The sequence below is a fragment of the Caretta caretta genome, chromosome 7 (assembly GCF_965140235.1).
Source record: "Caretta caretta isolate rCarCar2 chromosome 7, rCarCar1.hap1, whole genome shotgun sequence".
Classification (NCBI taxonomy): Eukaryota; Metazoa; Chordata; order Testudines; family Cheloniidae; genus Caretta; species Caretta caretta.
In genome coordinates this window covers 58,195,477-58,218,493 of record NC_134212.1, presented here as the reverse complement: position 1 = coordinate 58,218,493, position 23,017 = coordinate 58,195,477, and the positions used below count along the sequence as shown (strand labels likewise).

Here is a 23,017-nt window from a genome sequence, read left to right as displayed (position 1 = left end):
CCAGTATCTTTTTTTAAGGTTCTCTCTTTTCAGATGGATCAGTGCAAATGTAAGAGATGCTGCTAGATTGCATTTGGGTTTTGTAGAAATATCAGGCTAATTCGCTTCCCACTTATGTCAGTTTACATTCATGGCTAGCCATTGACTCGCTCCTAATTCACACCAATGTGAGAATGGAATCGGGTGTCGGGGTTTTACTAAGCCTTGGTTTCCATGCTTTCTGAACTTTCTTCTATCCTGTTTGCTGTCCTAACACAGCAGTGTCTGACTAGCCTGTTGCAGTAGCCCAGGAAAGTGAATGACTAGAGATAGGCCATGAAAATCTTCACTGTGAAAAATGCACAAAAGGCAGAAAGGAAGTGAATAGCATGGATGGTGGAACGGAGGTAATCTGAGTTTTTAAAAATATCATTACACTGAAAATTTTTAAACATGACAGCCTTCTGCAAGCTACAGCCAGCGCTGTGTATTCTGCTTTCTGCAGGCCAAATCCTCCATTACTTTGTGCAGAGACACCCACATCCTTACATAGCAATGACAGCTACTCCACCCAATGATCTCAGGTGCTCTTAATATCCGAGGTAAGGAAAGTTTGTTTAAAAATGTGGTTTGTTGAGTTTTTTTTTGTTTTGTTTTTTTTTAAATGAATGACATGTGGGGTCACATCTTCCCATGCAGCCAAATAGCTCAGTGGGCATTTAGGGCCACCTGGTGGCACAAGGGATGTGGAAGGAGGCATCACTGTGCTGTCCCTACACCCTAGTGATTCTTCATTGGCTTTGGTATTCTTCAGATTGTAGCAGGCTGGACCAGGTCGAACAGAGCAGCTCTAAGTTTGAGAGGGCAAAGGTCTCTTAAAGCAGCCTTAGCACCTTCCTCTCCTGAGGGCTCCCACTTTAAAAAATATATTTTAAATCTGGGAAGTTTGAGCAAACTCTTGTCAGTCATTCTTGAATTCCCCAAAGCTGCCAGTGGGGAAATCAGCACAGAGTTTAAACACCACAACCCCAAACCTCTGGCAGTCCTGACAGCAGAACTGAGAAAACTTGAGCACAGAGCTAACCCCAGGGGTGGCCCAGAACTCCAGAGACCCCTGACAATCTAGGGCAGCTTGCACAATAGGCCAGACTCTGGCAACTTCTGCATAATCCTGTGATCATCATGGGGAAACAATGTGAGGGGTGGAGCTGCAGCTGTCAGTGTTGTTCGCTAACTCAGGGCGTGGATGTTGGTCTCCAGAAAGGAATGTTACTGAGACAGTTATTGACCCTGGAGAGCTGGGCACCGCTCCGGGGCATGGGAGGAACTACTCCCTTACAATCTGTCTTCCAAAGCCTTGCAATAACTGCAATTCCCCCATGGCAGCTTGAGCACGTGGTGCCTGGGCCCAGTCTCTAAAGGGGAACAGGGTCTAAAGTGGAGATCAGTCTCTCCAGGTTGGGCTGGTCTGCCTAAGTCAAGGTGGCCGAGGCTGAGGGGGTGGGAGGGCAGGGAGGAGTAGCCGCTAGTCCCTCACTAGAGGGGCCTTACAGTTCACAGTAGTCCAGTCCCTGGTTTTCATTGGGCTGCCTGGCATTTTGAGAGCTGTGGGCCCATTACATTTGTATCCATCTTGCTCAGGATGGGCTGATTCCCTCCCCTTTCCCCCCAGGAAGGCACATGTAACCAGATTTGTGTATCCCACCGAGGGATTTGGAAAAGCCCCAAAGTTTGGCCAGCTTTAGTGGGAGGGGGGAGGGCTCATGAGTCCATCACCCCGAGAGTAGGTGATAGCAATGGAATCTCCACAGGGCTACATCTAGTTGCTTTGGGCCTGGCTAACAGACCACTTCCCTCCTCATTCAGGTGCTGCTGTGATTGTCGGAGGCCCTTGAGTTCCCAGACCTTGGTACGACAGAGAGGGTGCGTCTGTCTCGCAGCGCCTTCTCCACGTGGGGCTCTGGAACGCCCTTCCCTCCTGGGTCTTCACAGCCTCAACGTAGTGAGCTTCAGTACAAGTTGTAGGTCTCCTTTTTTTCTCCTAGGCTTTGCTGGGAGGGATGGGGCACTGGGTGGGGATTAGCTGAGGGAATTAGTGTCTTGTTTTGTTCGGGTACAGGTAGAGAGTCCTTTAATAATTAGAGAGCAATTGATCTGAGTGTTTTATGTGCTCTGGGCCAGACTGGTATCTTGACATTGTCTGGCTGTCATTTCCATGGTGCACAAGCCCCTGGGGCTCAGGCAGGCACATTGCAAAAATCAGAAGGGGAAATTCAAACTTTAGTCAACCAAGTTGGAAAGTGAGGCTCTTAACCAGGGAAGTCCTGTTACTAAGCAACTGCATCTCTGCCAGTGAGATCATCTGTACAAAAACCGGTCAAACCATGTCTTTAAGGTGTTGCCTTGTGGGGTGTATAGAAGAGGAAGGCACATATCTGTACATTTTTTGGTGCAGAGGTGCCAGTTAGACCCTGCAACGGCCAGTGTGAATAGACCTCCAGAGAGCAGATTTTTTTTTTCTTATTTTCTAGTGGTGAGTTTGCAGGAAACTTTTTTTTGTCTTTCCAGTTCACACATGCTCAAGACCTTTAACTTTCAAAAGATCCAACATGTAACTTCCTTTATTTACAGGCAAAAAGAATTGCTACCAAGTGTACCATGGCATGGTGGAAGGGCTGGGTAAGTAGAGGAAATACTGGCGTGTGAAATTCTCTGTACATGATTTTAGAGGCGCATTGTCATGCCTCAGACAATATATAAATTCTATGTGTAGAGACAGAGTAAAATCCTTCCACTTACAAACTGACCACACCTGATGCATGACCACTCTGTGTGCGTGTGTTTGATTATGAGGAATTTGTTAAATATGTGTGCTGGTTTTTAAGCAACAGGCTAGCACTTTTATTGGCTGTTTGCTTATGAGAAGGGGTTAGGTGGGTGGAGACTTTACTGAAGGACATCTGAACTGAGGAAATGAGTTCTGCATTTAGTTCTGAGAGCTGTGAACAACTTGGTCAGTCTCTTCCCTTGTAGGAGTGAGTTACATAGTCTAGGTCCAGCTCCTGCAAACATTCGACCTCCCATTGTCATCAGCCTCTCGATTGGCCACCGGGCTGATTGCTCGAGCTGTGGTGGTAGGTCCTGGTCCTGGAAGGAGATGTGGTCTTAGGTAGCTATTCAAAACCTTCCATGGCAGTGGCCTATCAGTACGGAGAGCTGGACTCAATGGGGAGCCAAGACTACAATGTTCCTTTAAAGTTCACATTACTTTGAAAATGTACATTTCAAATCTGGTCCAGTGGCTGAATGGCTTTCACTGAGGCAGACCCATTCTGTACCTGAGGTCAAAGTGTGGAGGGCAGCAACTGATCAGGTGTGTAATTTAGGCCCCACTGAAATTAATGGCAAAATTCCTGTTACCTTCAGTAGGTTCAGGATTCCACCCTGAGACTTTGTACTGATTTACCAAGAGCTGGAGATAAAGAGGAGACCTAGATGATGATGATGATGATCTGGTCACTGGGAAAGCATTTACTTCCTGAACGCAGTCACCTACCAGCCACCAGAGTTACCAGGAGCCCTGTCCACAGTCGAGCGGGTCAGAAACATTTTGATGGTACACTTTCATTTGTTCCATTGGAAGCCTGGCTGGCTTCCTGCCAGCTGGGCTGTCCAGCACCTTCCAGAGCCCACCTGGCAAGTTAATGGCGAGCCAGGGAGATCCAGCTGCCCAAACTATAAGGCACATGGCTCTTAGGCAACCTGGGTTCTTGGAGCTTCCAGGGTCTCTGGCTCTAGGGCAGCCCATCAGGCAAACTGCCCCAAAGCTGGGCAGAAAATAATTCCCTTCTGCAGAGAACTTCAGAGCTTTGGCTTTTGTTCCAAACTGGAATGAAACCAGATTCTGAAATCTCAAAATCCTCCACAGAATGGTGTTCCAGTTCTCCACCCAGCCGCATTCCAGACACCAGCGCCAAACCGTCATTATCCGGATGGGGTTTGTTTAGCTGTCTTCCATTAACTGTTTTTGTCCCAATGCTGCCTCCTCTTTGTATTGCCCGGTAGCTGGACTCTATGGTTCTCATGTGATACAGATGGTGCTTTTACTCTAGCCAGTATAAAATATGGAGAACAGTGAGGGCCAGGATTCTACTTCAAGTGGGAAAAACATTTTGCTCTGGTTTTTGACTGAGAGCATTACTGGTAGAGTTGGTTTGAAAATAGACAAACCATTTAATGAAAAATTTCAAATTTGAACCCTGTGAAATGGAAACAAATGAAAGTTTCCTGTGTGTGTGTTTTTTTTTTAAATATTGTCTCATTTTGCCCCCCTCCTATTTCTGCATGAAACTTTTGAAATGTCAGCATTCCTCTTCCACCCCACCCCGTTTCACCACCAGGTTCAAGAAGATGAATAATGGGTGGAGGGGGGGCATGACTTTTTTTCCTTTTAGTTTTTAATTTTGCTGCTCTGTCACTCTTCCAAAATTGGAGACACTTTGAAAAATGAGAGTGGAAAGAGGAAGCAAAGCACAGAACCACGACCACTCCAAAAGCCCTGGAAATTGTTCCCCCTCCCCCAGTTTTTTTTTTAAATGGACTAAAGTTTGAATTTTCTTTTGCTTTTTGAAAAACAAAGTGAACATTTCAATTCAAAATTTTGAAAAATGAATATTTTGTGAGAAACTTTCCAGTTAAAAAAATCCAGGCAAAACCCACATTTTCCCACAGAAAACTTAGGTTTTGGACAAAATACCACTTTTTTGTGAGAAGAAACTTTGTTTGGGAAATTGTAACTGGAGATAGTCAAGTAAAAAAGCCTAACTGAGGAGCATGTCAGGTGGAGTAGATCCCGCTGCATGCCTGTCTAATGGGGCTTGTTCGTTATGGCAGTGCTGCATATATTGACTCTTTTCAGTCAGCTACCTCTGAGGAGTCACCTGGAAACAGAAAGCCGGATGAGTCTCAGCTGGATTCCTGTCCTAACCTGATATGGCCACACCTTTCTCCCTCCCTCTGCTATGACAGCCAGAGAACACAAATAGAGGACTTGTGTGGCTGTGAGTGATGCCTGATTCCTTCTAGCCAGAACTGACTTAAATCCCTGATTGGGATTTTTTTTTCATAAGGGTCATTTAAATTTGTGTGCCTTGCCCCAAGAGCCCTATAAATTAAAACTCACCTTTGCAGTTCCCCAACCTCCGAGTCACAGTGCACCAACTGAGAGCATTCCCCAGGCTGCTCTAACTTACACCCAGGCTGCTAACAGTCTGCAGGGACTGAAGCCGCAGCCAACAGTGGGGCATCCCAGTCTTCCCTCCTTTCTTCATCCACATCCCCTCTGCCTGGAGCAAGGAATGAGTGGCATGGGAGTCTTGATGTTGATTATAAGCAACAGTGTGGTGATCCTTCCGGGGTCAGGAATGCTAGCTGGACTGCCACCTTCCACTGGAAGTAAAGCACAAAGTGGCAACACCTCACTTGAGGATCTGGCCCTTCACATGGTTCTGGAGGAGTGTGAAAAGGAGGACAATGAATTTGAATTTCATGCAGTGGAGAAGTGTGAGTGGAAGGACTGGGGAGACAATGCAATCAACAGGGAGGAAGATGTTTATCAGGGCAGCTAACTTTGGGTGCCCATACAGGGACTGATGTAAGTATGAGGATAAATAAAGACAAACAGGAATAAACCTAATATTCAAACTATGGGCTAAGTAAACCTAACCCTAGTTAACTAAATCTAGACAGAGGAACTCTATAGGCCCATAATATAGAAGGAAGCAAGCTTCACATACAAGAAAAACTGTGCAAGTAACTCTCACTATTCCAACTGCTTCCTGTCCTAGGCTGTGTGTCCAAGGGAGCTAGATATAGTAGCATGGACATATGCAGATAACTTTCCATCCACACAGACGTTTGCCTTTGTTTCTTTTGCATAGAGCTAGGCCACCCCAACAGCTGCTTTCAGGCAAACATAGTCAGCTGGCAGGAACCTTCGATTCATAGAGAATAAGGCCAGAAGGGACCATTCTGATCATCTAGTGAGTCTGACCTCCTCCTGCGTGACATGGGTCATAAGCATTTCACCCTGTGGTTCCTGCTTAAGTATGAATCCCTTCTGCTATTACCACTGGTGCAACCTTGGACTCCATGCCTCTTTTCCCAGAGATTTACCAAGCAGTCCAAGTTCTTCCCACACACAATCCCTCTTCTGCCCATATCCTTCCAGCCCACGGCTGTCTCCAAGTGAGCCTTGCCAGGTAGAAGAGCTTGAGAAAGATTCCTCCAGGAATCGCATGCCTGGTTTCTAGTGAGATTTTGCAAGGTCACCAGCATGCAGCTCTGCCCTACAGTTACTATGGGCATAGTTCCCATCTCCTACCTGGCAGGTAGAGCTAACAAAAGCTGAGTAGGGGTGACTATTGGTTCCATTAGCTCTTCATTGGAAAACAGAGTTCAGTGTTGGCAATTGCCTCTCATGGAGGAAAAAGAATGTCAATAAATGCATTTGACTAGTCAAAGAAGAATGCTGACTTCCCTTGTAAGGTTCAGGATAGGCGGGAAGGAAGATGATCTGAAAGTCTAGCAAGATACGACATGTTGCTTTCACAAAAGCAGTCTCCTAGGCCTGAGTCCAGCTGATCTGGAGACTTTGGGGTCTTCTAGATGGGAAAGTTTCACCCATTATATTGAGATGGCTATCCTATATGGACTCCTAGTCTGGCATGAGTGCCTTTTTCAGGTTTAGCATCAACCCCTTCGCAAGCAACATAAACTAACCTGAAAAGGCCCTCTTATACTGGAATAAGGCTGTCCATTGGGGGGTAATACCAGAACAACTGTACTGGTGTAAGTTCACACGTTAATTTGTATCAAAAATCTTTCCCAGGTAGACAAGGCCTAAGGCCCCAAACTATTGGGAGTTGGTGGGTAAATCCAAGCCTGTCCCCAACTAGCTGCATTAGGTGAACCCTACACTGCAAGGCTGGGTTTGGGATGTTTGCATCACAAGGTTGGGATGTATTGAAATGCTACCACTTAATAAACAGCACAGGGAGGAGAGGGCTGGCCGTTTCCTTGCGGCTTGCCCAGAGACCCCCTCTAAGTCAAGACCCCAGGCCGGGGATGGAGGAAAGAGATTCTCGCTCAAGTTTGCTAAACCTGAACATCTCCAGTTTCATCCACCCTTGCAAAATACACTGGTTCCTCTTGCTTGGCCTGTAGCTCTCCTTTGGGATGCCACACCCTGTGAAGCCAGTCATGCCCAACTCTACCTCAATCAGGAGCCAGGCATGTGAAGCTACAGAACAGAAAAGCCCATGTTTTCAACTGGGATATGCCATGGAACAAATGAAGTTATGTATAAAACTACCCTGCATGATAACACTCTGGTTATAGCAGTAATGTAGTATCACACACAAATACTCAACTGTATTAAACTATGTTTGTGATTTACTTGGTGCTTGGAAAACTGTTTAAAATGGCAAGTGATCACTTTAAGATTGAAGGGTTTCTAGGTCTTGCTTGCAGGCTAGGTAGGGAAATTTGTGATCTGGGGCTTGCAGAATCAGTCTGCAAAAAGGCAGCCTAGAACAAAGTGGGGAGAGTTGTGCCTCTGTTTTAGGGAGCAGCCTGCTTTGTCTCTTTCTGTTTTGGGTTCTTGTGTGTTATCATTCTGGATTCTAAGAAATAAAGTTGTTACATTGCATCCTTTCCAGCAAGAGTATTTTGCATGTTTATCTAACTTATGTGTGTATACGCCATGAACATAACAAGATACCACCTTTCAGGGCAACAGGAATGTCCAGTTTCGATAGTCAGGTCTTTCTGCTGGGACTGCCATTAAGGAGTTAATCAGCACCTATTGCAATAGTGTAATCTGTGCTCTAAGTCCACAGGGACCTGGACTGAGCCCTATCAAACTAATTTCACATGGGATGCATAGTTGCCTTTTCTTACAGCGTGATGAAGATGGCAGCTCAGTGAAAGGCACCCTGAGCTTTGACCCCACACCCGATGCCCAAGTTCTGTATAAAGCCATGAAAGGACTCGGTGAGTTGACTCTATCTATTACCAGCCATGTTTTTAAAACATTCTACACTTTGGTTATAGCATTAGCACAATTCCCTACAGAAAACCACAGCCATTTGTGCCATCACATGGGAATTCAGAATCCAAGCTGCTCCAAAATGTGCCTAAATCCCCTCCTTGTGAGGGCAGTGAGTTTGGGAAGGTTGGATGGGTAATACCCTTGGGAGTTTGACATGTCTTGCCTTATTCTCCTGCACAGTGTGTTTACATCCTATCATCGTTTGTTTCCAGGGACAGACGAACAGGCTATAATCAATGTCCTCACCAAAAGGAGGAGCGCACAGCGTCAACAGATTGCCAGATCGTTCAAGGAACAGTTTGGACAGGTTATCCAGAGAAAGGACATGTTTGATCAATTTTCTCTTTGCACTGCATGATGCTTTTCCTGAGAAGGGAGGTGTCAGAGACCATGGGAGCACTGCCCTCTGCTGGACGGAATGTCAGATGTTGTGTGTTTGTGTCACCCATTGGTTTATTGGCACTGTTGCTGTAGCTGTGTTGGTCCCAGGATATTAGAGAGACAAGGTGGGACTGGTAATATCTTTTATTGGACCAACTTCTGTTGGCAATAGGGACAAGCTTCCAAGCTTAACAGACCTTTTGTCTCTCCCCAATAGAAGCTGGTCCAATAAGATATTCCCTCACTCACCTTGTCTCTCTCTAGGTATTTTATGGAAGGGTACAGAGGTTCTGGGCACTGACATTACTACAACAGTGCAAGTCTACCTTCTTAAGGTAGGTAGACTGGAGGTCTGTGTTCTTGGGACCCAAGGTTCTATCTAGTGCACGGATGCAGTATAATTAATGACCATAATGTTCTGCAGCATCCAGATTTCTTGTCCAACACCCATCCCCGGATTTATTACCAGGCCTGGGCTGGCCAGGGCATGTGTGTGTGAAGAGCAGAGCCAGTTGGAAAGCCACAAACTTCCCTATGGGAAATTTCAAGGATTTGGGTTTGTGGAAGGGTTGTGGGGATGAATTCTATAATGTTTGTGAAGTGCCCAGATATTGCAGTTATTGGAGGAGGCACTACAGAAATACCTAGACACAGTCCACTCATAAGGGTGGCCTCCTGATCAGCCCCATAGGTGCTTGTATAATAAGCCAGTCAACATGACACTGTGCATCAGCTTTATCGCTGTAGCTCATCATGGGGGTTACAAATGGAGATTCAGGGAAAGTGACGTGCAACGCAGTGAGCATTGGATGCACTCTTCCCTTAATTAGATCTTTCGTCTTTAACAGGATCTTATTGCCAGCTTGAAGTCTGAACTGAGTGGCAAGTTTGAGAGGCTCATCATAGCCCTTATGTACCCACCATTCAAATACGATGCCAAGGAATTACATGATGCCCTGAAGGTAAATCAATGACATGCTGCTTATTAAGTGGTAGTAGGAACACTGTGTTAATTTCCTGTGCTAATACAAGTGCTTGGTAGCTGAACTGGATGAACCCTTTCCACTGTATTGTTTCTCAGCAGGCCAATGTTTATAGCAAATATTTGGCTGGATAAGCTATTACAGCACGTCTTTGGTGGAAAGGGCACCCTTTAAAATATTATTTATGCCTTTGACTTGAGGTCAACAGCAGAACTGTGCAAAATTCCGTATTTCTGGTGAAGAATGATTGAAAAATACAGATCTCTATTGCCACTTCTTGCTCTATAAAATTCCAAAGTTCCTCTTCTTTCTGCCCAGACAGCTACAGCTCTCATCTAGGCCCTTCTCTGCTGTCTTGACAACTGTAACCTCCTCCTCTCTTGGGCCTCCCCAACAATGTCAGGTCCCCACAAAACACAGCTGCTAAGATCATCATCCTCACCTTCAATGACCACATCACCACCTTCTTTGAATCCCTCCAAAGGCTCAAGTTCGAAGTCCTTTTCATGCCCTTCCAGGCCCATCACATAAGAATGGATATACTGGGTCACACAAAGGTCCATCTAACCCAGTATCCTGTCTTCCAACAGTGGCCAATGCCAGGTGCCCCAGAGGGAATGAACAGAGCAGGCAATCATTGAGTGATCCATCCCCTGTCACCCATTCCCAGCTTCTGGCAAACAGAAGCTAGGGACACCATCCCTGTCCATCCTGGCTAGTAGGCATTGATGGGCCTATCCTCCATGAACTTATCCAGTTTTTTTTTTAACCCTGTTATAGTCTTGGCCTTCACAACATCCTCTGGCAAAGAGTTCCACAGGTTGACTCTGTGTTGTGTGAAAAAAATACTTTCTTTTGTTTTGTTTTAAACCTGCTGCCTATTATTTTCGTTTGGTGACCCCTAGTTCTTATGTTTTGTGAAGGGGTAAATAACACTTCCTTATTCACTTTCTCCTCACCAGTCATGATTTTATAGACCTCTATCATATCCCCCCTCAGCTGTCGCTTTTCCAAGCTGAAAAGTCACAGTCTTTTTAATCTTTCCTCATATGGAAGCCGTTCCATACCCCTAATCATTTCTGTTACCCTTTTCTGAACCTTTTCCAATTCCAATATATCTTTTTTTGAGATGGGGTGACCACATCTGCTTGCAGCAGTCAAGCTGTGGGCGTACTATGGATTTATATAGAGACAATGTGGAATTTTCTGTCTTCTTATCTATCCCTTTCTTAATGAGTCCCAATATTCTGTTCACTTTTTTGACTGTTGCTGCACATTGAGTGGATGTTTTCAGAGAACTATCTGCAATGACTCCATGATCTCTTTATTGAGTGATAACAGCTAATTTAAGACCCCATCATTTTATATGTATAGTTGGAATTGTGTTTTCCAATGTGCATTACTTTGCATTTATCCACATTGAATTTCATCTGCCATTTTGTTGCCAAGTCACCCAGTTTTGTGAGATCCCTTTGTAATTCTTGGCAGACTGCTTGGGACTCTCAGCACATCCCCTCCCTGCTTGTCCCCTGTTGTCTACTGCAGCCTACTCATCAAATTTGCTCTGCAAGGGAGGCCATCCTCAGCTGCTCATTCATCAGTTTCTAACACCAACATCCCTGCACCTCCTCTCAACCTGCCCTTTGTGCATGGGATGCCCTCCTTGGACCAACCCATAAGGCTACTCCCCTCTCCTCTTTCAAATCCCTAACCTCTGACATGAAGCCCATAAGAAATCAGCCAGTGATGATGGCTGGAGGGGCAGGATGGGGTGATGTCTTCTTCCAGGTCCGAAGAGGTTGGTATGGGATGTTTGCATCCCAAGGTTGTGATGTGGGACTTTATTTCTCTACTTCTAATTATTTGCAAAATTACAAGTGGAGAGAAGCTTATGAAAATTGTATGTAGATGGATAGATTTGATTGCATCATTCTCCTCACACCCTTCTAATGCCACTTGTCATTGAAAGCCTTGATGAATGCATTGTACATGGGCAGAGCCCCATAAAATCAACTTCAACTCTAGGATTGCTCAGAGGAGGGGTGAGCCTTAGCAAACAAATCTGTACTGAAACTGAACAAGTTGAATGTGGTTCCAGGTTTCACCGTGACAATTTATCACAGCTCAGCACACACCCTATGACAACCCTCAGACACTTGAGGGCTATTTTTCTAAAGATAGCTTTAATTGCATGGCAAAGTATTTTCTCCCACTCTTTTTTCCTTTTTCCTCTTAAAGGGTCTAGGAACAAGCGAAGGTGTCATTATAGAGATCCTGGCATCACGGACAAAAGTGCAAATTAAAGAAATAATCAAAGCTTACAAAGAAGGTAAAGCAGCTTACACTACACTGTGTGTGACGGAAGTACTGTGAGGGGGTTTTGTGGCAATTGAATGAACTGATAACATTTTCCGTAGTAAGGCGGGATCTTCAAAAGAGCTTGGTGTTGGCTTCCCAATGGAGTCAACGGGAGTTGGGCCAACTCTGGCTGCTTCTGAAAAAATCCCACCTTTAAATGTCCCATCTAGTAACGGGCAAACCTCAAAGGTGTCATGGGTTTAGTTCATGTGGGTAGCAAGCAAACCAATGTTGGTGTAATGGAATCTTCCTGTCTATGGAGCTGTATTTGTTCACCGGGTTTTGCTTTACTGGGACATGCCCCAGTTGGGACTCTGTCAAATTTATGTCCATGCCCATCCTTTAATCCCTTCAAGGCTCCAGGGCAGCATTTGGTCTTGAGAGAGGGTTTCAGAAAATAAGGCCCAGATTCTATAAGGTACTTAATTAAATGCATGCTTGGCTTTTGAGCATATGCTTGGCCCCCTGACTTAAAATTAGAAACTCTGCTGATGCATGTTCCTGAGTCGGGGCTAAGTGAGCTGCTCACAGCCATGTGTTTCCCTCAGGTTACCTTCTTGGGGCCTGCCAAGCATTCATTTGGTTCTGGAAGGCATGGTGACACCTCAGTCATTCACTGTGCCTTTCAGTGAACACGTCACCCCCGCCTCTTCTTGGTCCTCTTTCCCTTGCAGAGTATGGTTCTAACCTGGAAGAGGACATCAGATCGGACACAAGTGGCTACTTCGAGCAGATATTGGTTTGCCTCCTTCAGGTAAGTTTGTGATGAAAGAATGGGGAGCCAGGACTCTTCATCTCCCCTTCTTCTGATTGGTACTAGCAGTGAGTACAGGCCTCTTATCGCAAGCCCACCTGCTGCAGATAGCCATCAGAATTACAGATAAATCACCCGCACAGAGAGACCCCTTGAACTAGATCTCTGCTTTAAAAGCTGATGCAGAGTCGAGAGTTCCTTTAGGCACTAGTAGTTAGCCTCCAAAACTGTTTCTGTGAGCTCCGCCACTGGGGGCACCATCCTATACACCATCCATTCCTATACAGCAACCTGGGCATTGCCCTCCAGCTAGTTTCAAAAGTGCTGTACCCCAATTGCATTGTGCCCCCTTTCTATACCCTGCCCCACAATCTTCAGAGAGCATCTCCATGCATCAGAATTATTGACCTGAGTTAAGCAATAGCAACTGATCGGCTAAAACCACTCATATGATGAGGCGCCAATCACCAACAAGGATTTTTCTCTTATATGGTATGTAACAATAAGGCTTATCTACCTGGCAAGGATAAAGGGCTGGGAGGATGAATTTATTCATCTATAAAGTGCTTTGAGATCCTCATGCGGGCAACACTGTAGGAAAGCAAATAACCGTGTTTCCATTGTACCCTCCTAGGGCGAGAGGGATGATCCAAGATGCTATATGGATTCAGCGATAGTGCTTCAGGACGCACAGGTATTTCTATAAAGTGACCGGTCCTTTACCATAACGCTGATTCTTAGGGTGTGACCTGAAGGCCCTCGGTAGGGAATGGAATTACTCACCCTGCTGTAACAATTAGCTACTATCCCAGTTTAAACAAAGGCAAGGGTTGTGGTGTGAAAGGGTCTAGCTTGCCTGGCAGCAAGTGGCATGGTAAAATCAGTTATCCAAGCAATACAAGCAGTGCCCCAGCACACATCCAGCGGGAGCGGAAATGCTGCTTTGCACCAAGCCACATGAACCCCTCCCCTGTGAGATCCATGCCTCGAATGTCACTGGGAGCTGTAACCAATGTATTTCAATCACAGGCTCTTTACGCTGCTGGGGAGAAGATACAGGGCACCGATGAGATCCAATTCATCACCATCCTGTGCACCAGGAGCGCCACCCACTTGCTGAGAGGTACAGAGCAGGGGGATGTATTTTCATGCACGGCAGCAGCTTCCAAAATGAGAAAGCATCCCCCACAGAAAGCAGATGCAAGGCCGCCCAAGCCAACCGGGACACCCAAAGTTAGGCAGCTAAATCTACATTTAAGCACCTGATTATGTGCCCTGACTTTTTTTTTCTGAGGTGTTGAGCATCCAGAAGCTCCCATTCACTTTGGTGGGAGATCTGAGCACTCAACACAGTCCATTTACTGAAGAGTTCAGATACCATAGAGACTGGTGTGTTAGACAAAGATGGCTGGAGAGAAAGATCAGGTGGGTGAGGTGATATTTTTCATTGGATCAACTTCTGGTGGAAGGCACAAATTTTCATAGAATTCTTCCTCAGATCTGAAGATGGTAATCGCCGTGTCACCTTCTCCAGACCTGAGGAAGAGCTTTGTGATGCTCAAAAGCTTCTCCCTTCCACCAACAGAAGTTGGTCCAATAAAAGATATCACCTCAGTGAGAGACAGAGAGAGTGTCACTTTCTAAAATGCATTACAACATGCTGTTCATACTTGTGGCATGGTTTTATGTTGAAGAATCACAACACACCCAGGTAGAATCCCCGCACCATGCTCCTAAAAACATGATAGATATCAGTGACAGAGGGAAGTATGACATCAGACCGTCCCATGAGCAGCATAGAGCCGCCAATGACCACAGATTGTTCAGCCAAACAGGCTTTGTTACGTTGGCTGTCGTGCCCGTGTTCATAATAGGCCAGTCACCTGGTGCGAAGTCAGACCATGTGCCTGCAGCAGGTGAACCTGAACTTTGCTTCTGTGGCCTCTTGCTAGGAATCTGAGGCCAGCTCCCTCTTACATTTCCAAATGTAATCTCTCAGAATCAGTTCAGTATTGCTGACCTCGAGAGATCAAAAATCATGAGGCAGACCCCGCCCCCCAATCATGTGTTTTAAAAAATGTTGATCAAAGAAGGGCTGGAGGGTAAATAGTTTGAGATCCACTCACCTAATTAAATGTGTCATGATTCACATGCACACATTGCACTTATATTACTTTTTAAGGTCATATTAAAGAACATTGATAGAGGTTTAATCATTCAAATAAGTGATCATGTCACAGTAAAAACAATATGGGTTTGGTTTAGCCTTTTGCAAGAAGCAGCTCTTCCCTGATTTCCCCCCACCGCTCTGAGAGCGGAGTAATGGTATCTATTTAAAATTCAGTTCATTTCAACTCTGTTCCAGCTAAACTTATTTCTGATACAGGCCTGAGCTGAGAAGGTCATCTCCAATCTGTTAGTGTCTTTCACCGTAGTATCTAAGCACTGAGGTTAGAGGAGATAAGCTTGAACGCTGCCCAGATTTATATTTGAAGCTCACTGTGTTACACAGAACGATAGGGTTAGAAGGGACTGTAAGGGTCATCTAGTCTCATCCCTGCCAAGATGCAGGATTTGTTGCATCTCAACCATCCAAGACAGATGGCTAGCCAGCCTTGTTTTGAAAATCTCCAGTGAAGGAGATTCCATGACTTCCCTAATACACAGGTCTTCTTTAACTGCTAGCTCTGTGTGCAGGTCTAGAAGTCAAACTTGAGGCTTAATAATTCCTCACTTGCAATGTCTACACTCTACCTAGAGAGAAAACAAATCTTCACTGCTGTGGTTCAATATGAACTTTCTGCAGGAATCTGAGTAAATCCAAAGATCTTGGAATTTACCTCTGTATTTTTGCTTATGGTTTTCTCACTTAGTGGTTTTTCTTTTTGCAAGGAGGAAAACAAGAAATTCGAGCGTCCCCTGGTGTTTTTCCCCCATCCAAAAACTGAAGGGCCACGAGCAGCCCAGATCTTGTTAGTTCAGTTTTACTTCAGCTCCCTGAGCCAGTGACAGCAGCAAACACAAAACTGAATGCTAGAGCCATGCAGACTCCTCTGGAACCAGATATAGATCAATAGTCAAACACAGGGATTAAGGGCCAGATTTCCAAATGAACATGCAATGAGCGAACCTGTACTTCCAAATGTAAGCCAGTAATTACGTACACCAGTGCCCATCTTCGTGCATAGAATCATAGAATCATAGAATATCAGGGTTGGAAGGGACCCCTGAAGGTCATCTAGTTCAACCCCCTGCTCGAAGCAGGACCAATTCCCAGTTAAATCATCCCAGCCAGGGCTTTGTCAAGCCTGACCTTAAAAACCTCTAAGGAAGGAGATTCTACCACCTCCCTAGGTAACGCATTCCAGTGTTTCACCACCCTCTTAGTGAAAAAGTTTTTCCTAATATCCAATCTAAACCTCCCCCACTGCAACTTGAGACCATTACTCCTCGTTCTGTCATCTGCTACCATTGAGAACAGTCTAGAGCCATCCTCTTTGGAACCCCCTTTCAGGTAGTTGAAAGCAGCTATCAAATCCCCCCTCATTCTTCTCTTCTGCAGGCTAAACAATCCCAGCTCCCTCAGCCTCTCCTCATAAGTCATGTGTTCCAGACCCCTAATCATTTTTGTTGCCCTTCGCTGGACCCTCTCCAATTTATCCACATCCTTCTTGTAGTGTGGGGCCCAAAACTGGACACAGTACTCCAGATGAGGCCTCACCAATGTCGAATAGAGGGGAACGATCACGTCCCTCGATCTGCTCGCTATGCCCCTACTTATACATCCCAAAATGCCATTGGCCTTCTTGGCAACAAGGGCACACTGCTGACTCATATCCAGCTTCTCGTCCACTGTCACCCCTAGGTCCTTTTCCGCAGAACTGCTGCCTAGCCATTCGGTCCCTAGTCTGTAGCGGTGCATTGGATTCTTCCATCCTAAGTGCAGGACCCTGCACTTATCCTTATTGAACCTCATCAGATTTCTTTTGGCCCAATCCTCCAATTTGTCTAGGTCCTTCTGTATCCTATCCCTCCCCTCCAGCGTATCTACCACTCCTCCCAGTTTAGTATCATCTGCAAATTTGCTGAGAGTGCAATCCACACCATCCTCCAGATCATTTATGAAGATATTGAACAAAACCGGCCCCAGGACCGACCCTTGGGGCACTCCACTTGATACCGGCTGCCAACTAGACATGGAGCCATTGATCACTACCTGTTGAGCCCGACAATCTAGCCAGCTTTCTACCCACCTTATAGTGCATTCATCCAGCCCATACTTCCTTAACTTGCTGACAAGAATACTGTGGGAGACCGTGTCAAAAGCTTTGCTAAAGTCAAGAAACAATACATCCACTGCTTTCCCTTCATCCACAGAACCAGTAATCTCATCATAAAAGGCGATTAGATTAGTCAGGCATGACCTTCCCTTGGTGAATCCATGCTGGCTGTTCCTGATCACTTTCCTCTCATGCAAGTGCTTCAGGATTGATTCTTTGAGGACCTGCTCCATGATTTTTCCAGGGACTGAGGTGAGGCTGACTGGCCTGTAGTTCCCAGGATCCTCCTTCTTCCCTTTTTTAAAGATTGGCACTACATTAGCCTTTTTCCAGTCATCCGGGACTTCCCCGGTTCGCCACGAGTTTTCAAAGATAATGGCCAATGGCTCTGCAATCACAGCCGCCAATTCCTTTAGCACTCTCGGATGCAACTCGTCCGGCCCCATGGACTTGTGCACGTCCAGCTTTTCTAAATAGTCCATAATCACCTCTATCTCCACAGAGGGCTGGCCATCTCTTCCCCATTTTGTGATGCCCAGCGCAGCAGTCTGGGAGCTGACCTTGTTAGTGAAAACAGAGGCAAAAAAAGCATTGAGTACATTAGCTTTTTCCACATCCTCTGTCACTAGGTTGCCTCCCTCATTCAGTAAGGGGCCCACACTTTCCTTGGCTTTCTTCTTGTTGCCAACATACCTGAAAAAACCCTTCTTGTTACCCTTGACATCTCTCGCTAGCTGCAGCTCCAGGTGCGATTTGGCCCTCCTGATTTCATTCCTACATGCCCGAGCAATATTTTTATACTCTTCCCTGGTCATATGTCCAACCTTCCATACTTACCCATCATATGCACATACAGATACTTACTTGTGTTTGTGTGGTGCCAGTATTTTTGTGTTTCACATTTTTTGGAACTCACCTGAAGTCAATGGGAATCAGGCCATCCACTTCTGTGGGCTTTGGGTCAGGCCCCTCAGAAATGCAATCAGTGGAAAAAAGGCACAAAATGCCTGGGGAATTGTTTGGCCTGGATTTAAAAGTCCTTCATTTGTTGTTTCCCACAGTCTTTGATGAATACCAGAAGCTCGCCAGTAAAAGTCTAGAAGACAGCATCCAGAGTGAAACCCATGGCTCACTAGAAGATGCCATCCTGGCTATTGGTAAGGGACACCGGACTCCCTTACTTTTGTCTACGCTTCTCTTCTACTGCGGTAGTGGGCTAAGCATATCCATCCCATAATACCAGGGCACTTCTTAGCTGCCATGATCTCATGGGGAGGTTTAGGGAAGACGATAGGGAGTTGAATTACTATAATCTGCTGTCCCTGGGTTAGACTGATCCTGGGCACTAACTGAATGTTCTCCTGTGTCTAGTGAAATGCACAAAGAACATCCACAGTTACTTCGCAGAGCGGCTGTACCATGCCTTGAAGGTAAGACTGTTCTAGCACAGGCTGTTCAGAGCGGGCCTACTTCTCCTCTCACTTCAGTCCGAAGCGCTGAAGGGGCAGTGGGGTAAAACTGGTGCAAGTGAGAGCAGAGTCCGGCCCAGCCCCTTTGGAAGAAGAGGGACATGTAGAGTTAAAGTCCTGAAGGAGCTTGCTTCTGTGGAGTTGAGACTGGCACAAAGAGTCCAGTTCAACCCTCAGCTACATAAGTGTAACCCCCACAGAGGTCATCGGATTTGCACTGGGTATAAATTAGGGCTGGGTTTTGTCCCTAGTGGTGGTTGAATTGTTCTGGTACCAATAAGTTTCCTGTTTTTTTAGGATGCATTTTTCTCAGTGACATTAAAATAAACAAAAGAAGTCCAAGGGGAAGTACATGGAAATCCCTAAAGCCTTTGGGGCTGAATGTGTCAATGCTAATCTTTAGCCCACTGAGCATAGATGTAACAAAGAAATGTGGGGCCTATGCAGTCTCCTTCCCTGGAAGACTGCAAGTGAGAGACGCTTCCCCCAAGTGTTTTGCAACTGATGAATATCCCCTTCTTAAGGGTAAAGGACTAAATGGATTGGCTGGAGTCCTGGGCAGATGCTCTGTAAAGCTATCATGCTTAGCTGTGCTGTATGCACCAATAAACCTCCGTTCCTGCTTGCAACCCTGCAGGTGTTTGCTCCAGAGTTTTTCATGCACAAAGATTGGCAGTCACACCAAACTGCAGGTTTGTCACATGAATAGTGAGGCACCAGGATGAGAGGCAGAGATGTGCTAAGTTCATTCTCAGCAGCATCTGAAACCTGGTCTCTTCCATCTTGGACCAATTTGCAAACACTAAATCTGCTTTCTCTTCTCCCCACCCCCCTCCCACAAAAGAGAGAAAATTAGATCATGCCAACACTCGGTGGCACTGCCAAAGTGATAAATGTGTCATTGCAGGGGGCAGGCACTTGTGATGGGACCCTAATAAGGATCATCGTTTCCAGGAGTGAAATTGACTTAAATCTCATCAAGGCTGAGTTCCTAAAGATTGCAGGCAAATCTCTCTCCACCATGATTCTGGTATGCTTTGTTGTTATGAATCACTGACATGCCTTTCTGGTACATCCATCACCATGGTGTCTGACGACTGGGTGAAGGACTACCCCCCCAAGTAAGATCGTGAGTCTCCCCCGTCCATAAGTCCTCTGAAAAGAGTCAAAGTCCAGAGGGAGTTGGGGATCCCTCCTTGCCCATTAGGGAAACACCTGGCTGAGCAGGTGAGCCATGGAATGTCACCTGCAGGTGATAGGACTTGTGCTCAGACTAGTTGCTGATGGAAGCTGGTTCTACTGCCACAGGCTCTGCACCAACCAAGCTCTGCTCCCACGTGCTTTGAGCTCTGCCAGCTGAAGCATCATGGTGGAACACAGTTGCTGTCCGCTGTCCTAGCTCCCTTCCCAGCCCGTGTGATTCAGCACACATTGCCCATTCTGCCCTAGTCCTCTGTCAAGCTGAACGCCACCAGCAGGCCTAACAGAGCACTTTGGAGCCAGCAGGGGCAAGACAGTCACCCATTTCATCTCTGAGGTTTTGCAGCCAGAGGATGGAGCCAAGCGCAGGGTTTTGCAGAGGGCCGTGGCCCTGTTTGGATTGGTCAGAAATGTTGCAGGCAGAGCTTTCTGCCTGTCATCTCCCACGCAGAGCCAAGGGGCATGAAAATCTCTTGGACCAACTCCTCCAGGGGGGGAACATCCATGTTGTTCTGTCACAGATCCTAGTGAGCACCCCGTCCAGCCACTCTCTAGGGCTGCAGTGAACGGAATGCCAGGCTCTGGATTGCCCAGAGTTTTAAACCCCTGGAGCCTAAATAGCGTCCAGCCATTGCCCTGATGCTGGGTTCCCTAGGCACACTCTCGGGACAAAGATCTTCTCTCTGGCACCTCCTGTGGGGAGCTGGAACCGGCTGTCCCGTTCCTAGCCCCTGGGTACAATGGTGACTCCTCAGACTCCAGTGTGTTTGAACGCACCCTGTCCCAGAACTCCACCCCAGAGGTGTTTGGCTTAACTCACTCAGAGGCACACAGCAGCTGTGAACATACACTTTGCACAGTCTAACGCATTGACACTCTTCTCCTTAATCATGTAAAGCACAAGAGGGCACAGATCATATAAAACAATAAACACCAGATGCCGGTCCCTGCCTGTTTCCTCTCCACTCTAGGGTTTTCTTTGGGCTGGGGGAGAGACTCTTGCATTGTCCAGAAGCCTTTTGGGTGGACTGGAGGAAAAATGGCTACAGTGAGTTACAACTGCCGGGGATCTGGCCCATATACTGTGTGTGAGAGATCTAGAAACTGAACATTTTCCAACCCCCTGTCTCCCCACGGAATACTTTGGAGTTGGATTTTTCTTTTTTGGTTTCCAAGCTGGTTGCTCATCCCTAGTAAAAAGCCACATTCTACAGTGGGGTTGAAATCCCAACGTTCTCCCATTCTATCATTCAGGGTTGTTCCCTTCCCCTGTGCAAATGGCACAGAGGCCCCTGTATGAGCAGTCCCCTGGGAAATCTGTCTGTAATTAAGGCCCCTTCTTCTAATCTACATTGTCAGTATCTGTCATGTTGATTAATGATCGGTCGTCGAGGGTCCTGACTGAATAATAATTCCTGCTGAAACATTGCGGAAGGTCCCCCAAAATACCCAGAGAGGATGAAATGAGCATCTCATCACTTTCTCGTTAACACTCCCCTCAACAGAGACTGAGAGATTTGTCTGTTTCCTAAAAACTTGACTTACAAAGCACATTAACCAAGGAAGAGTTCTACACTGCCAGCGATCGGGGGGCATTAAAACTTTGGTGGTGCAAGGTGATAATCAGTGACAGACGTAGATTGAGCAGCCAGCCAGACCATTTTAAGGATGCTCTGCAGGCCCTTGATCCATAAGCAGCAATACTCTATGCCCCTTTGGGAGTTGCGGCAATGATGATACCAATTTGATGCTTCACAGCTAAGTGCTCCACTCATTCTTCGCCAGTGAGTGGGGAGAATGGTGCGTAAATGCTCAGGCAGTTTGAACCTTGAGTACAACTGGCTTGAGTCTACTTTACTTTTCATTTACATGATTTTTTTTTTACTCCTGAGTTACTCCATTGACTTAGTGGAGTTAGTCCTGATTGGTTGCAAACCAGTATAAGTGAGAGGAGAATTGGGCTCAATATATTACACTGAGGGGAAACCCTATTAGGCCTGTTTCTCCTCTCACTTACAACGGGGTGTAAATCAGGAATAAATCCATTGAAGTCAATGTAGTCTGTCTTTCTCAAAGCCCCTGTCAGATGTGAGTGCATTCTATGGGGCTAGAATGCTAGCACGGTCCTCCACCTTCCATTCTATTTTTGCTCTTCCCTCTGTCAGGAGGACACGAGTGGTGATTACAAGACAGCCTTGCTGAATCTCTGTGGCAGTGATGAATGAAGAAATCTGAAGGGAAAAGGCAAGATGTTGAAATGGAGGCACGGAAACCGTTGGCAATGAATAAGTGTCTGGGAATGGATGTCTAGAAAATCCCTAGCACTGAATAAATAGAAAATGGAAAATCTGCTTTAGAGGCTAAGATTTTTAAAGGAATCTATGTGATCTGGGTACCCAACAAAGAGCTGTTCAGGAATTTTTCAACAAATCATTTTTCCCACAGGAAAAGGCCAATTTGTCAAAGTTGAAACTGTTCACAAAACAGTGCCCGTTTCAACTCGATAATTTTTTAATTTCAAAATGATCAAAACATCCCAGTTTGACACTTTCTGAACAAAAGTTCTGGCGTTTTGGCTTGAAATTGCTTTTTTGTTCATTTTGAAATTGGAGTAAATTTCACCTCAAAAAAAGGTTTGAAATCAAAATGAAACATCTTGGAAGGCTTCAGTGGGGCTGCTCCCGGGAATAAGGGGTGCAAGAGTGGGTGGGTGCTGAATTCATCGTTACAAAACCAATGGAGCTGATTCCTCCCTTGCTGACACCAATGGAAGCCAGGATAACTCAGCTGAAGACAAGGGAGTTACATCCAACTAGTGCGAGATCAGAACTGGGCCCGATATGTTTCCTGTGAACACACGTTTAGCCACGTTCTGGTCTCAGTGGGCCTGATTCTGCTCCCACGTACAGAATCGCTCCATTTATCTCTGTGAAGTTCTTCTGCCTTTACTCTGCTGTGACCGAGAGCACAAAATGTGGCTCAGGAGCCAGACAGTGGCGCAGGGAGAACAAGATGAAATGTTCCTGCAAACTCTGTTTTGCTCTGACCAGCAGTTCACCCCTCGGCTCCTTCCTTGTTTCAAGCAGGCAAATTAAATGCATAATTACCAAAAGCCATTATGTGCAACCTGGTGATTTTTCTGATGGGGCAGAGGAATCTGCCTGCGGAAGCCAATCTCCCTTTTTTGCGCGCCTGAAATTAACAAGGATATGTGCATTTAGGATGGGGTGTTCAAAGAGTCCTAGATCCCCTTGAGCTGGGCCTCCAACTCCCTTAGGAGCCTTTGGTGATGCCATCCTGATACATGACACTTCCCCCACCCTGACAGCCCCAAGGTGGTTGTGCTTGAAGATATTCACGTAAGTCACATGGACTGCAATGAATCATCACAGTCTCCCTCATTCTAAGGTTTCCATCTAGTTTTACAAGAGGGAGGAGAGTCAGGAGGATAGGAGGATGTGCCCCCAGCCAGGGTGACAACCCCACTTCCTCAGGAAGCTCAG

General features: G+C 46.1%; 1 protein-coding gene across 2 annotated transcripts; it reads left to right on the top strand.

Moving 5' to 3' along the window:
- Nucleotides 1-1,881: 1,881 nt before the first annotated feature.
- Nucleotides 1,882-22,597, top strand: LOC125640502 (annexin A8-like). 2 transcript variants are annotated; one of them, XM_048859046.2, is made up of 13 exons: nucleotides 1,882-2,000; nucleotides 2,611-2,658; nucleotides 7,941-8,031; nucleotides 8,302-8,396; nucleotides 9,319-9,432; nucleotides 11,692-11,782; nucleotides 12,486-12,565; nucleotides 13,200-13,259; nucleotides 13,595-13,688; nucleotides 17,907-18,002; nucleotides 18,217-18,275; nucleotides 19,222-19,344; nucleotides 21,680-22,597. In XM_048859046.2, the coding sequence occupies exons 2-13, from the start codon at nucleotides 2,638-2,640 to the stop codon at nucleotides 21,737-21,739; spliced, it is 984 nt and encodes a 327-aa protein (XP_048715003.2). In that variant the 5' UTR covers nucleotides 1,882-2,000; nucleotides 2,611-2,637; the 3' UTR covers nucleotides 21,740-22,597. The 2 variants fall into 2 exon arrangements, with proteins under 2 accessions (XP_048715003.2, XP_048715004.2); XM_048859047.2 differs by lacking the exon at nucleotides 1,882-2,000 and adding an exon at nucleotides 2,388-2,512.
- Nucleotides 22,598-23,017: the final 420 nt, after the last annotated feature.